This window comes from Candida jiufengensis, assembly GCF_024610255.1.
Source record: "Candida jiufengensis strain CBS 10846 chromosome Unknown scaffold2, whole genome shotgun sequence".
Taxonomy (NCBI): Eukaryota; Fungi; Ascomycota; class Pichiomycetes; order Serinales; family Debaryomycetaceae; genus Lodderomyces; species Lodderomyces jiufengensis.
In genome coordinates this window covers 1,208,054-1,221,974 of record NW_026261561.1, presented here as the reverse complement: position 1 = coordinate 1,221,974, position 13,921 = coordinate 1,208,054, and the positions used below count along the sequence as shown (strand labels likewise).

The following is a 13,921-nucleotide window of genomic DNA, read 5'->3' as shown; positions in this document are numbered from 1 at the left end:
ATATATACGTAAATTAGGTGTATTCTTTTTTGTTGAAATACAAATTAGTTCAATTTAATTTTGAATTAGAGGAAGTAGACAATTGGATTAATTGAGGATTATCAAATACATTCCAACATCATTTGTATACTAAAATAATCTATCATTTTAATCAAGACTGTTCAAGATGTACCTTAAATAAATGTTGATCTTTAACTTACGATAATATTAAAAGATTATATATACCTGTAAAAATTAAATATAATACTGTAAAATTAAATTTAAGAGATGGAATATAGTAGAAAACAAATAATTAAAGTATTTACTATTAATGTTATTATCTTTAACCTCAATTTATCATATAGTTGAAGTTTCAGAAATTTATGACATATTTATTATTATTATTATTATAAGATATTAATAAGTGTACTGTTGGTTAAAAATTTAATCTTAACTGGAAAAAATAAAAATAAAATTATAATTCTTCGTAAATAAAAAATTAAAAAAGGAATTTAATATGCAGATACTAATAATATTAAATATTAAAAAATTAAAATAACTTGTGTAGAAATTTGAGATAATTGGTAGTGTAAATTATGATTAAAAATTTGCCATTTATATTTACTCAAATTTTATGATATTATTATTTATTAGTATCTAATAGACTATACTCCTGTAACTACAAATAAATTTATAGATTCCAAATTAGATTTTAATTGAGATTCATTTAAAGATTTTATAGATCTTTATTGCTGAAAAAGATCGTGGTACAGTTTACTGTTATCAACCAAATTAGTTGAAATTATATAGATATATTTAAAAGATTAGATCTTTTTACTAAGATTTAATTTTTTAATTTTACTAGATTAGATTCTTTCTGTTTAAGATTTTATTTATTTTAAACTTACTTAATTTTGAGATTTTGATGGATTTTAAAATGTTAAGTCATGACGCTTATTGTTTCACTCTCTTAATTATTCTATTAATAAATTAATTAATTAACAAAAGGAACGCATGAAACTTTCAACCTAATTTACATGGTTTTTTCCTTATATCTTAAAATCACTGACTCTCTATTTTAATATTACACACTACAGAATGTTTTTAACGTATTAGAACAAGATCTTATTATTGAACAATTATATATATATATATATATATATACATATTTTCATAATACTATAAATGCAGTTTTTTACCCTTTTGATCTCTAAATGAACTATTAAAACCTAATAAACTATTTAAATCTTTTGCCCATTGATTTTCATTATTTGCAACACACCATATACCATTTTGATCATTATTATTATTATTATTAATATTATTATATATATTCAAATTATTTTTAATTTTATCCTTAAATGATTTTTGTTTTCTAATTTTATGATTTTCTAATATTATTGTTTCTGAAGTTATATGTAATTCATCACCTGGATGTAAATCATCTTGACTTATACCATCAATTGTTAATTCTATATAATTATTTCTATTATTTTTAGATAATTTTATCATTATATCTGATGTACATGGTAATATTAATGGTCTAAAACTTAATGATCTTGGACATATTGGAGTTAATAAAATACATGGAACTGATGGATGAGTTATTGAACCACCTGCTGATAAAGAATAAGCTGTTGATCCAGTTGGGGTTGAAAATATAACACCATCAGCATAAGTTGTTGTAAAAAATTCACCATCAATATATATATCTAAAGAAGTTAAATTGGGGGAACTGCCTCTATGAATAGTAACATCATTCATTGCATGAATCATTTCTCTTCTTTCATTACTTTTTTTTTCTGAATGTTGATCATCATAAATAGAATCATCATCTTCATTTCTTATAACATGACATTCTATTCTATTTCTATGTAATGCTAATGCTTTATTTTCATAAACTGTTTTAAAACATTCCATATTATTTTTAAAATCAAAAGGTAATAAAAAACCTAAAGTACCCATTGCAAATGATAATACAGGTGGTACTTTACTATTAGAAAATAATGAAACACCTCTTAAAATAGTACCATCACCACCTAAAGTTATCATTAAATCAACTTTATTTATAATTTCTTTATATTTTCCAGTATATATAATATGATCAATATTAGAATTTAAAATTTTATCTAATGTTGTTTTTTCATTTTGTAATTCATCAGCAACATCTTCAGTAACTAAAACATTGACTTTAGGATAATTTAAATGTAGATGATTAATCATTTCAATCATTGCTTCTCTAACAGTTGAATCCCATGGTTTTTTAATCATTAATACATTAGTCAATGGTTCTTTATATTTAATATTATATAATTTATTAGTTGGTGATTTTTCATATTCTGGTAAATTTGAATTTTTTAATTGATTTACTGATTTTATTATTAGTTGTTGTTGCCGTATTTCTGACATTATTGAAAAATTTTGTTTGAAACTTAATTTCTTTAGTAGGTTGTGAGTTGGTTTAAACATATAAGTATTTAAGAAAAGATGTAAATTGATAACGTTCTTTCTTTTTTGTGGAGTGATTCTTTTTTGCGGGAGAGACTTAATATATCGTAAATTTAAAGTAACGTTAACTAAATTAGATTTACACTTTTTCAAAACAATACTTTTATAATGATCTATAATAATACATGCTATACAACTTCATTCAATTCGTTCAATTCATCTATTTGTTTTTGTTCTTCTTCAGTCAATTTTGGTGCTTCTTTTGGTGCTTCTTTTGAATTTTCTTCTTCTACAGTTACATCTTCCATTTCAACTTCTGTTATATTTTTTTCACCAACATCTTTATCATCTTCTTCATAAAATTCATTTTCTGGTTGTATTTGCGAATCTCGTTGAATTTCTGATCCACCTTTTGTATCTATAGCGTCTGGTAAATCTTCTTCTATATCTCCTAAATCTTCAGGATCATTTGGTACAATATTCATTTGTACTGATGGTGCATGTTTTGTATTTTCTAAATTTGATATTATATTTGTTAAAATTTTATCTAAAAATTCTGGTGAATTTTGGTTATACATATTTGATGGTCTAACATCTAAAGTATAATTGGGAGCATAATATTCATAATATTCATTATATGGTAATTCAGTTGGTAATTTAACATTATTTAGTAATCCAGATTCATAAGCCCAAGTTCTTGCAACATTTCTCATAGTATATCCACCACCACCTAAAACCATTAATGGTATATTAAATGATTTAACAAAATTTATACAATTTGCATGACCTTCCATTGATAAATTAAAACAACCTAATCTATCACCACTTAAAGAATCACCACCACATTGTAATACTATAGCTGATGGTTGATACCATTCAACAATTTTACTTATTAAAGGTTCAAATATAGATTTATATGTTGAATCATCTATACCATCTCGTAAGGGAACATTTACTGCATGATATTTCCCTTTACCTAATCCGATATCTCTTAATTCTCCAGTCCCAGGGAAGAATTCACCATATTTATGAAATGAACAAGTCATAACTCTATCAGTTGTATAAAATGCTTCTTCAACTCCATCACCATGATGAACATCAATATCAATATATAATACTCTTGGATGATACCTTAATAGTTCTATTATCCCCAATACAATATCATTTAAATAACAAAATCCAGAAGCTTCAGATTTTTTAGCATGATGTAAACCACCAGCATAATTTATTGCAATATCACATTTCCCTCTATTTAATCTTGCTGCACCTTCCATTGATCCTCCACCACTTATACCACAATATTCAAACAATCCATCAAAAACAGGACAATCATCCCCAACATTAAATTTAACACTTTCTTTATTAAACATATCTAAATTATCTGGTGATACTCGACTTATAAAATCAATATATTCATCGGTATGAAACTGACACATTTCTTGCTTTGTTGCAGGTTTAGCTCTATATATTTCCATCTTTTTATATAATCCATAATTCATTATTAATGAATGTGCCATTCTTATTCGATGAGGTTTCATTGGGTGACCAGCACCATAAGCATAATTACCTATATCAGCATCATAAAAATATGCTATTCTTTTCTTTTGATTTGGATCAACTTTTAATTCGTCAAACGGAAGTTGAACATACATTTTTGGGAGTGAGTTAGTGGATTGTTGACTGATTTGGTTGTGAATTGGTTTCAAAATTTCAACACATACATTTCGAGATTTTTTACGAACTGATTAGCGCTACCAACGAAACTCGGAAAATTGGACTAAGTGATTTATAGAGTTAAATTGTCTAGTGGTTTTAACTGTACCTTTATTTTTAAAGTCTATGTACTTTTATACTCTCGTAAGATAACAGGTACTGATGAAGGAGGTAAAGCACCTAATTCTGTAACAACTTTATTGATATATTCAGGAGGAGTCAAATCATACATTATATTTAAAACATTTAATGCAGGTATTTTTCTCCAATTTTGTAATGGTTCATCATCATTATTATTTTCCTCTTTTTTACCAATAAATTGTTCTAATGCAAATGATTTTTTTGTTGGTTTCCTATTTATTAAATCTTCTGGATCTGCTAATTCATTATTTGTAACTGAATCTAATTGGACTTTATCTGAAAATTTTATTGATTCACAACATGTTAAAACTGGTATATTTCTTGTATGACACATCATTGCAATCATTGCTGTTCCTACTCTAGCAAATAATCTACCATTTGATAACATTGCATGAGCACCTAAAAATACACAATCAACATCTTCTAGTAATGTTGAAGATAATGCATTTAATAGAACATAATGAACGTTGATATAATCTGGAAAATCATCTCCTATTTTTTTCACCATATTGTTTAATAATTTTTTACCCTCAAATAAAGGTCTTGAATCCACTATCACTAGTGTAAAATTTTTCTTTTGTTGTTCTGCACAATATATAAATAATTCCTCCAAAACTTGTGAATGTCCATATGTTAAGATTGTTGAGCCATTAGCTATATGTTTTGATGCGTTTTCAACAATTAATTGATCTGATAATTCAATTTTCTCTTTTATAAAATCATCTATTTTTTGACAAAGTATTTCTTTAGCCTTTTTTTCTGATGTATCAATTGAAATCAATGAAATTTCTTGTTTCAACCACCTTATAGCATTTCCCATTGAAACTGATAAGGGACGACCTGATTTAAGATACTCTATTTGATGTGATAAATGACCAGTTAAATGTCTTGTTAGTGTTGTATTTTCTGGAGTTTCGTAATCTTGTATAACTTGTTTAAAAACTTTTAGCATATTTGTTAATCTCGCCACTGATCCAACTATACTATAACTTGAATATTTTAAAGTTAATGATAATATTGCAGGATGAACAATGTGAGATATGGTAGGTGATGATGCATTTCTTTGTTCTCTAGTTTCTAAATGACCAAATAAATGTGGGATTTTTCTGTCATCTTTAATAACTGCTTGATTTAATTGCTTTTTGAGATTGGTTGCAGTATTTTGTTTCTGTTTCTTCTTTTCAATCTTTTGTTCTGCTATTTGCTTTTGTTGTTCAGGTGTTATACCACTTGCTTCTTTTTGAGCTGCTCTTTTTGCTGCTTTCTCTTTCTTTTTAAGTTCCTTTAATTCTTTATTTGACAATTTCTTCTCATCAACAGGAGCTGCCTCTGCTTCCGTCATTTTCTTAGTAGTGAAGTTCCAAAACCTAATCGGAAATTATGATTCAAAAATTTTCAGATTCACATTTTTAATAAATCTCGCTTTTTAATACAAATTAAATTTGACTGCAAAAAAAAATAAATTACATTACTTTTTGCCACAAGAGTTTAACTAAAAAATGGCAGATCAAGAACTATCTTTGTTGAACAAAGTGGAATTGAAAATAGCATTAGCAGAAAGTGATACTCAATTGGAAAACTCATTAAAACTTTACCTTTCACCAATATTATTAAAACTTGCAAGTCCTCATGCTGAAGTTCGAAATTCAGTTTTAAAAATCATTCAACATATCATACCTAGAATTACAGCTGCAAGAAATTTACAACTACCCATTGACTCATTGATAAAACAGATTCAGAATCCAAATGTTAAAGAAGGTCTAAATTCGTCATCAGTAAGGTTGTATTCTGCATTATTTTTATCAAGAGGAATAGATAGGATAAATGATGAAGAAAAGAAGTCATATGTTCCATCAATTGTAGATGGTATTTCAAACTTACCACCTTCAATTGCATCAAGAATGTTCAATATACTATGTAAACTGTTAAACACTTGGAAAGCACCAGGATATAAATCCGACGATTATAAAGAATTAAGAACAAAATTACATTTGGAAAAGAATGAAAAATATTTGGCTTTCAAAATAAGTCAGTTCCTTTTATTAACACTAGATTTATTAAACTCCCCTTCTTCTGGTTTAGGTCCAATGGATGTTAAGTTTTTTACTACAGATGCTGGAGTCACATTCAAAACCAATACTGAATTAATTCATTATAAACTTATACTTTTAGAATTTTTAAAATCTGGATTTAGTGACGAACAATTAGTATTGCCCTTATTAATTGCTTCAGCAGACCCATCATCTTCAATCAATGAATCAGAAAAGTTGTTTAAAAAGCTTGAAGTAGATTTTGAAACTATCCAACTAGATGGTGATAAATCCTTTGTTGATTATTTAATTAATATTTATTCACATAGTGGGAATAGTACTTTTGACACAAATCTCAAATTAAAGATTTTACAAGTATTTTTAAAACTTGAATCTATAAGATCTCACAGAGAATTAACCAATATTGTATCAATTGCATTGGAATCTCCATCCACAAAATTAAGAAAATTAGGAACGGATCTCATTAGTTTGGTAACGACCAATAAAAGTAGCAATTTACAAGAATTTACAGAAAACATTGCTATCAAATTAAGATCAAGTCTTGGTGATAATACTACCGAAAATTATAGTCCATCAATAATAGCTGAAAAACAATCTAAATATGAGACTTTGGGAAACTTATTACTTGCGTCACCTCAAATTTTCATTAACGATTGGTCATATATTACATTCCTTCTTCAAGCATTAGAAAATGAAAATGTGGAAGTCAAAGTGTCCATTCAAAATGTCTTATCAAGTTTAACTGTACATTTCAATAAATTAAGTGAGTCAAATAAAAATGAATTAATTGCATCAGCTTGGAGTTCCACTAATGCAAATTCAATGACAAAATACGTTTTGACGAAATATATCAATTTGGCATTCCCGTTTGAGAGTTCTGCTGCTAGGTTATTGACAATAATTGGAACTGATCAGAACAACCCACCTGAAATTATTGAAGAATCAAATAAGGGTTTGCATCCATATTGGTTCAAATTACTTAAAGAAAACAGTTCAACAGAGTTCATTTTTACAAGTTCAGATCAAGCTGTGAAATTCCCAAATTTTATTGACTTCGTTAACAAGCTTTTGTTAGAATTAGAGAATTCTGAATCTCCTGTTTGGAAAGTTTTGCCAAGAGCAATTGAATTTGCAGAACAAGTTTTAGTAATGGAACCATTAAATAACAAGAAAACAGTCATTGAAATGGATGAAAATTGGTCAGTTAGATTAGAAAAAGCTATCGAGATGAACGAAGAAGTCAAAGAATTAGTAATATCGAAATTGAAAAATGATCAATCTATTCAACCACAAGTTGTAAAGCTTTTAGAACTTTGTCTTGATGGATTAATTGGTCAATTCAAAGGTGCTAATATGATGAATCCATTTTATGCTAGAATACTGGCAAAACTACTTTCATTATCATCAAATAACATAGTAGAGCAACTATTACCAATACTTGATGGGATAGTCAGCTCATTAGCCTCAGTTGACAAAAATAATTTAATTGACATTTGCAGGATAATTGGGATAATGGCTAGTCATCCTTCATATAATTCAATTGCAAATCTTTTACAATCTACAAATGAAACTGAAAATGTTACAATAGCACAATGCTACATTATTTCTAGAATATTTGCTCGAAATATAGACACTACATTAATTTCAAATGAAAGCGTAAAAGGCTTGTTGGAAAGGTTAGTAAAAATCTCAAATACTCAATATTCTTTAGCTTCTGAGGGTGTTTCGCAATTGGCAATGTATGGAGTTTTGAATAAATTTGAATCTCCCGAAATTCGCTCCTTAGTTGATGAATTAAAGGCAATTGCAAAAGCTAAGATCAAAAAATTTGATGAAAAATCTGTTCTGGAGTTAGGTTACTTAACACTAGTTGATGAAAGAACAAATGATGAATCATTAACTGATGATGAACAATCAATATTTGAATTTCACAACTCAAAGGGAATTGAAACAATTTTTGCATCTGCTGAAGCATTTGTAATAACTTCTGCTGGTTGGAAGTCAAAATTATTACAAAAAAAATTAGATATACCTGATGTCAATATTGCAAATTTACCTCAAAGCACCATAAGATTACCAATCATATTAGATAAGATAATATCAGCATGTAAAGATACAAAACCTTCACTAAAAAAAGCTGGTTGTATTTGGGCACTTTCAATGGTACAAACTTGTGGTCATTTACCAGAAATCAAAAGTAGAGCTACTGATTTACATTTTTGTTTTATGAGATTTTTAGCAGATAAAGATGAATTAGTTCAAGATTCTGCATCTAGGGGATTAGCATTGATTTACGAATTAGGTGATACTGAATTACAGGAATATTTAGTTAAATCATTGCTCAAGTCTTTTACGCAATCTGATACAACTTCCATAACTTCTGGTTCAGTTGAACAGGATACTCAATTATTTGAACCTGACGTATTAAGAACTAATGATGGATCTGTATCTACATATAAAGATGTCCTTAATTTAGCTCAAGATGCTGGTGATCCGAGTCTTGTTTATAAATTTATGTCATTAGCTAAATCTTCTACTTTGTGGTCATCCAGAAGAGGTATTGCATACGGATTAGAATCAATTTTATCACAATCTTCATTAGATCAATTATTGTCAACAAACTCAAATTTTGCCAATAGATTATTTCCAAAATTATATAGATACAGATATGATCCATATACATCAGTTTCACAATCAATGGACTCAATTTGGAATGCAATTGTTAAAGATTCATCAAAGACTATTGCTGACAATTTTACGTCAATATTAAATGAATTATTATCTGGTATGGGTAAAAAGGAATGGAGAGTAAGACAAGCAAGTGCAGCAGCATTAACTGATTTATTACAAATGGTGGATATTTCAAAATATGAATATCGAATTGAAGAAATTTGGAATATGAGTTTTAGAACTATGGATGATATTAAGGAAAGTGTACGTAAGGAAGGGTTGAGATTAACTAAAAGTTTGTCGACTACTATGACCAACACTTTAAAGAAAAGTTCAGGTTCATCAAATGAAGATCTACTAGGTAAATTAATTGAATTTTTATTGGGCAACAAAGGGATATTATCGGATTCTCAAGATATAAAAGATTTTTCAATAGACACGTTATTAAAACTTTGTAAAACTAAAACAAAAGCATTAAAACCATATATATCAGTGTTGATTGAAAATTTTATTGGACTTTTCTCATCTTTGGAGCCAGAAGTTGTTAATTATTTGGCATTAAATGCTGGGAAATATAATATTGATAATAATGAATTTGATTCCAAAAGATTACAAAGTGTCGGAAAATCTCCATTAATGGATGCAATAGAATTTTTATTAAGCCAATTAGATGATGAATCTATTCCTCAATTTATTTCAAAATTGGAGCATTCAATAAAGTATAGTGTGGGTTTACCTTCAAAAGTCAGTGGCTCAAAAGTTTTGATCTCCTTGGTGATTGATCATAACCAACAAATGCAACCATACAGTTCAAAATTATTAGAAATTGCATCAAGTCAAATTAAAAATAGAAACGATACAGTAGCTTCTTGTTATGCAGCAGCAGCTGGATATGTCTGTCGAATTGCATCAGTTGAAGCTATAATAAAATATTCAGAAAAAATTACTAAATTATATTTCGAACCAAAAGAACCAGGTGATGAAAGATCAAGAATTTTAGCAAGTATAGCAAGTGAATGTGTCTCAAAATATTCAGGGGATAAATTTAGTATAGTCTCGTCAGCTTTTTTACCATTATCATTTATTGGAAAATTTGATAACTTAAAATCAATTTCTTCAAATTTTGATAAAGAATGGACAGAACATACGAGTGGTGATTCGGCTATAAAATTATATTCAACTGAAATTTTAGAACTTATTGAACATCATATAAAGTCAAATGATTTTAATATTAGAATTACATTAGCTAAATCTTTATCACATTTATGTAAGGCTTTTAAAGACTTACAACATTTTTCACAACAATCAATTGAAAAAATTACTAATTTGTTAGTGGAAGCAAATAAAGGTAAATCTTGGGAAGGTAAAGAATACGTATTTGGAGCATTAATCGATTTTGCAATATTATCTAAAAATCATATATTAGATTTACTTCCCCAAATTGAAAAAACAATCATCACTGAAATAAACAGAAGAAATAAAAGGTATCAAAGATTAGCAATTCAACAAGTAAGTAAATTTATAAATCAAATTCATAATGATGAAGATCTTATAGATGAGTACATCAAAATCATGAGTGAAATTTTGACTAGAGATTTCAAAATTAAAGATGACGATAGTGATGAAGAAATGGAAGAAACTTCGAAAAATTCAACAAAGGAAAAAGAAGAAAATGTCTTGAAATTATTGGATAATTTAACTGATTCATTTTATGATCCTGTTAATTTCAAATTGTTTAAATTTATTTTGGAAGATTACAGAACCTTGTTCAGTTCTAGTATAAATATTACATGGAGGTCAAAAATTGAAGTTTCAAAACTATTTAGAAAATTATTGAAGTCGGTAAAAACTACTACAATTGAAATTGAAAAAGAATTAATGGAAATTTGGACTGTTTTGAAAAATAATTGTTTGAAAACAGACTCCTTAGAAAACGTTAAAATTGAATTTATAAGATTATCCAAGGATTTAATACCTCTTTTAAGTGATCAAAGTAAGGACATAATACAAACAGACCTAACAAATTTCTCAAAGCTGGAAATGTCTAATGTTGTAAAAGTAGAAATAGAAAAGTAATTTGTATAGTTTAATAGATGTCTTAATTTATAATATTAAAATAGCTATAAAAATTAAACTTTTAAAATCTATAAAACATCTATTGACCACCTCTTAATCTTAAAACTAAATGTAAAGTAGATTCTTTTTGGATGTTATAGTCAGATAAAGTTCTTCCATCTTCTAATTGTTTACCAGCGAAAATTAATCTTTGTTGATCTGGTGGAATACCTTCTTTATCTTGAATTTTTGATTTAACGTTATCGATGGTGTCTGATGATTCAACTTCTAAGGTAATGGTTTTACCAGTTAAGGTTTTAACGAAGATTTGCATACCACCTCTTAATCTTAAGACTAAATGTAAAGTTGATTCTTTTTGAATGTTGTAGTCAGATAAAGTTCTTCCATCTTCTAATTGTTTACCAGCGAAGATTAATCTTTGTTGATCTGGTGGAATACCTTCTTTATCTTGAATTTTGGATTTGACATTGTCAATGGTGTCTGATGATTCAACTTCTAATGTGATGGTTTTACCAGTTAAAGTTTTAACGAAGATTTGCATACCACCTCTTAATCTTAAAACTAAATGTAAAGTTGATTCTTTTTGAATGTTATAGTCAGATAAAGTTCTTCCATCTTCTAATTGTTTACCAGCAAAAATTAATCTTTGTTGATCTGGTGGAATACCTTCTTTATCTTGAATTTTTGATTTAACGTTGTCGATGGTGTCTGATGATTCTACTTCTAAGGTGATAGTTTTACCAGTTAAGGTTTTAACGAAAATTTGCATACCACCTCTTAATCTCAAAACTAAATGTAAAGTAGATTCTTTTTGAATATTGTAATCACTTAAAGTTCTTCCATCTTCTAATTGTTTACCAGCAAAAATCAATCTTTGTTGATCTGGTGGAATACCTTCTTTATCTTGAATTTTGGATTTAACGTTGTCAATGGTGTCAGATGATTCAACTTCTAAGGTGATAGTTTTACCAGTTAATGTTTTAACGAAGATTTGCATACCACCTCTTAATCTTAAGACTAAATGTAAAGTAGATTCTTTTTGAATATTGTAATCACTTAAAGTTCTTCCATCTTCTAATTGTTTACCAGCAAAAATCAATCTTTGTTGATCTGGTGGAATACCTTCTTTATCTTGAATTTTGGATTTAACGTTGTCAATGGTGTCAGATGATTCAACTTCTAAGGTGATAGTTTTACCAGTTAATGTTTTAACGAAGATTTGCATACCACCTCTTAATCTTAAGACTAAATGTAAAGTAGATTCTTTTTGAATATTGTAATCACTTAAAGTTCTTCCATCTTCTAATTGTTTACCAGCAAAAATCAATCTTTGTTGATCTGGTGGAATACCTTCTTTATCTTGAATTTTGGATTTAACGTTGTCAATGGTGTCAGATGATTCAACTTCTAAGGTGATAGTTTTACCAGTTAATGTTTTAACGAAGATTTGCATACCACCTCTTAATCTTAAGACTAAATGTAAAGTAGATTCTTTTTGAATATTGTAATCACTTAAAGTTCTTCCATCTTCTAATTGTTTACCAGCAAAAATCAATCTTTGTTGATCTGGTGGAATACCTTCTTTATCTTGAATTTTGGATTTAACGTTGTCAATGGTGTCAGATGATTCAACTTCTAAGGTGATAGTTTTACCAGTTAATGTTTTAACGAAGATTTGCATACCACCTCTTAATCTTAAGACTAAATGTAAAGTAGATTCTTTTTGAATATTGTAATCACTTAAAGTTCTTCCATCTTCTAATTGTTTACCAGCAAAAATCAATCTTTGTTGATCTGGTGGAATACCTTCTTTATCTTGAATTTTAGATTTGACATTATCAATAGTATCTGATGATTCTACTTCTAAAGTGATTGTTTTACCAGTTAAAGTTTTGACGAAAATTTGCATTGTGTATTAATTTATTAGTTATTAAGTTGATTGATTGATTGATTGATTGATTGATGTAAATTTGAAATTGGGTTGTATGTGATTTATTATAAATATAAGTATCAAAAAGTGATAGATAAGTGGCAAACTTATTTTATACCCTTTATATATTAATAACTTTTATAATGTTGATCAAATTACACTACCAATCAATTCTCCTATCTTTTAAAATTATTATTTTTACTTACATGACTTTTTTATTAGTAGTATTATGTAATCAGCAATAATAGAAGTTACGTAATCCACACTAAATTTTGTAAATTTCTTTTTTTTTGTTTAGTTTGTTTCAAATTTTACTTGCAAATTAATGAAATTTTATTGTGAAAAGATCCTCCAATTTGTAAATGATTGAGTCAGCCGTTTTAGTCCTAAACTGATGAATTTATAAACATTACCTTACAACTTAATTGATTGAAGAAATAAAAAGGAAGAAGATGATTATAAACCATCGAAGATATATGGCTCGACAGACTTCTCTCTATTTAATCTCTTTAAAAATTGCTCTTAGTGCTACATGTTGTTAATACCCATATTAATGAATATATTCAGCATACTCAAGCTCACATCTTGATCTTTATTTTGCAAGTTGATTAAATCATTGGTCGAACTTTCTTTTAAGAGGTTATGTTCAGATTGTGTTTTTATTTTAGTTTAGTTTCATCATAGTGGGAAAATTCCTCGTAAAAATATAAAAATAACTCAACTTTTAATTTCTTTTTTTTTGTTTTTATTACCTTAAATTTTGCGCAATGTTTTTCTTATTGAATTCGCTTAATAAATTTATAGAGTAATACTGAAACTATACAGAATTCTAATGATTGATCATTTAGTTGTGATTGACTGTAGAGAGATTGTTATTTTAAACTCTAATTTACGAAAATATCAGTATTGAAGC

The 13,921-nt window shown here is 27.5% G+C and overlaps 5 protein-coding genes across 5 annotated transcripts; 1 reads left to right on the top strand and 4 right to left on the bottom strand. All coding sequences in view use genetic code 12, as the record gives it.

The window, feature by feature from the left end:
* Window positions 1-1,158: 1,158 nt before the first annotated feature.
* POS5 (NADH kinase) lies at window positions 1,159-2,388 on the bottom strand (the record flags this gene model as incomplete). Its single annotated transcript, XM_051764171.1, has 1 exon — window positions 1,159-2,388. The coding sequence occupies one exon, from the start codon at window positions 2,386-2,388 to the stop codon at window positions 1,159-1,161; it is 1,230 nt and encodes a 409-aa protein (XP_051619629.1).
* Window positions 2,389-2,615: 227 nt separating this feature from the next.
* Window positions 2,616-4,079, bottom strand: RPD31 (histone deacetylase; the record flags this gene model as incomplete). The annotated part of the gene is made up of 1 exon (XM_051764170.1): window positions 2,616-4,079. The coding sequence occupies one exon, from the start codon at window positions 4,077-4,079 to the stop codon at window positions 2,616-2,618; it is 1,464 nt and encodes a 487-aa protein (XP_051619628.1).
* A 185-nt stretch (window positions 4,080-4,264) lies between these two features.
* GCD2 (translation initiation factor eIF2B subunit delta) lies at window positions 4,265-5,623 on the bottom strand (the record flags this gene model as incomplete). The annotated part of the gene is made up of 1 exon (XM_051764169.1): window positions 4,265-5,623. One exon carries the CDS (start codon window positions 5,621-5,623, stop codon window positions 4,265-4,267), a length of 1,359 nt encoding a protein of 452 aa, XP_051619627.1.
* A 157-nt stretch (window positions 5,624-5,780) lies between these two features.
* On the top strand, window positions 5,781-11,078 carry ECM29 (Ecm29p; the record flags this gene model as incomplete). Its single annotated transcript, XM_051764168.1, has 1 exon — window positions 5,781-11,078. The coding sequence occupies one exon, from the start codon at window positions 5,781-5,783 to the stop codon at window positions 11,076-11,078; it is 5,298 nt and encodes a 1,765-aa protein (XP_051619626.1).
* A 79-nt stretch (window positions 11,079-11,157) lies between these two features.
* Window positions 11,158-12,987, bottom strand: UBI4 (ubiquitin; the record flags this gene model as incomplete). Its single annotated transcript, XM_051764167.1, has 1 exon — window positions 11,158-12,987. The coding sequence occupies one exon, from the start codon at window positions 12,985-12,987 to the stop codon at window positions 11,158-11,160; it is 1,830 nt and encodes a 609-aa protein (XP_051619625.1).
* Between the last annotated feature and the right edge of the window lie 934 nt (window positions 12,988-13,921).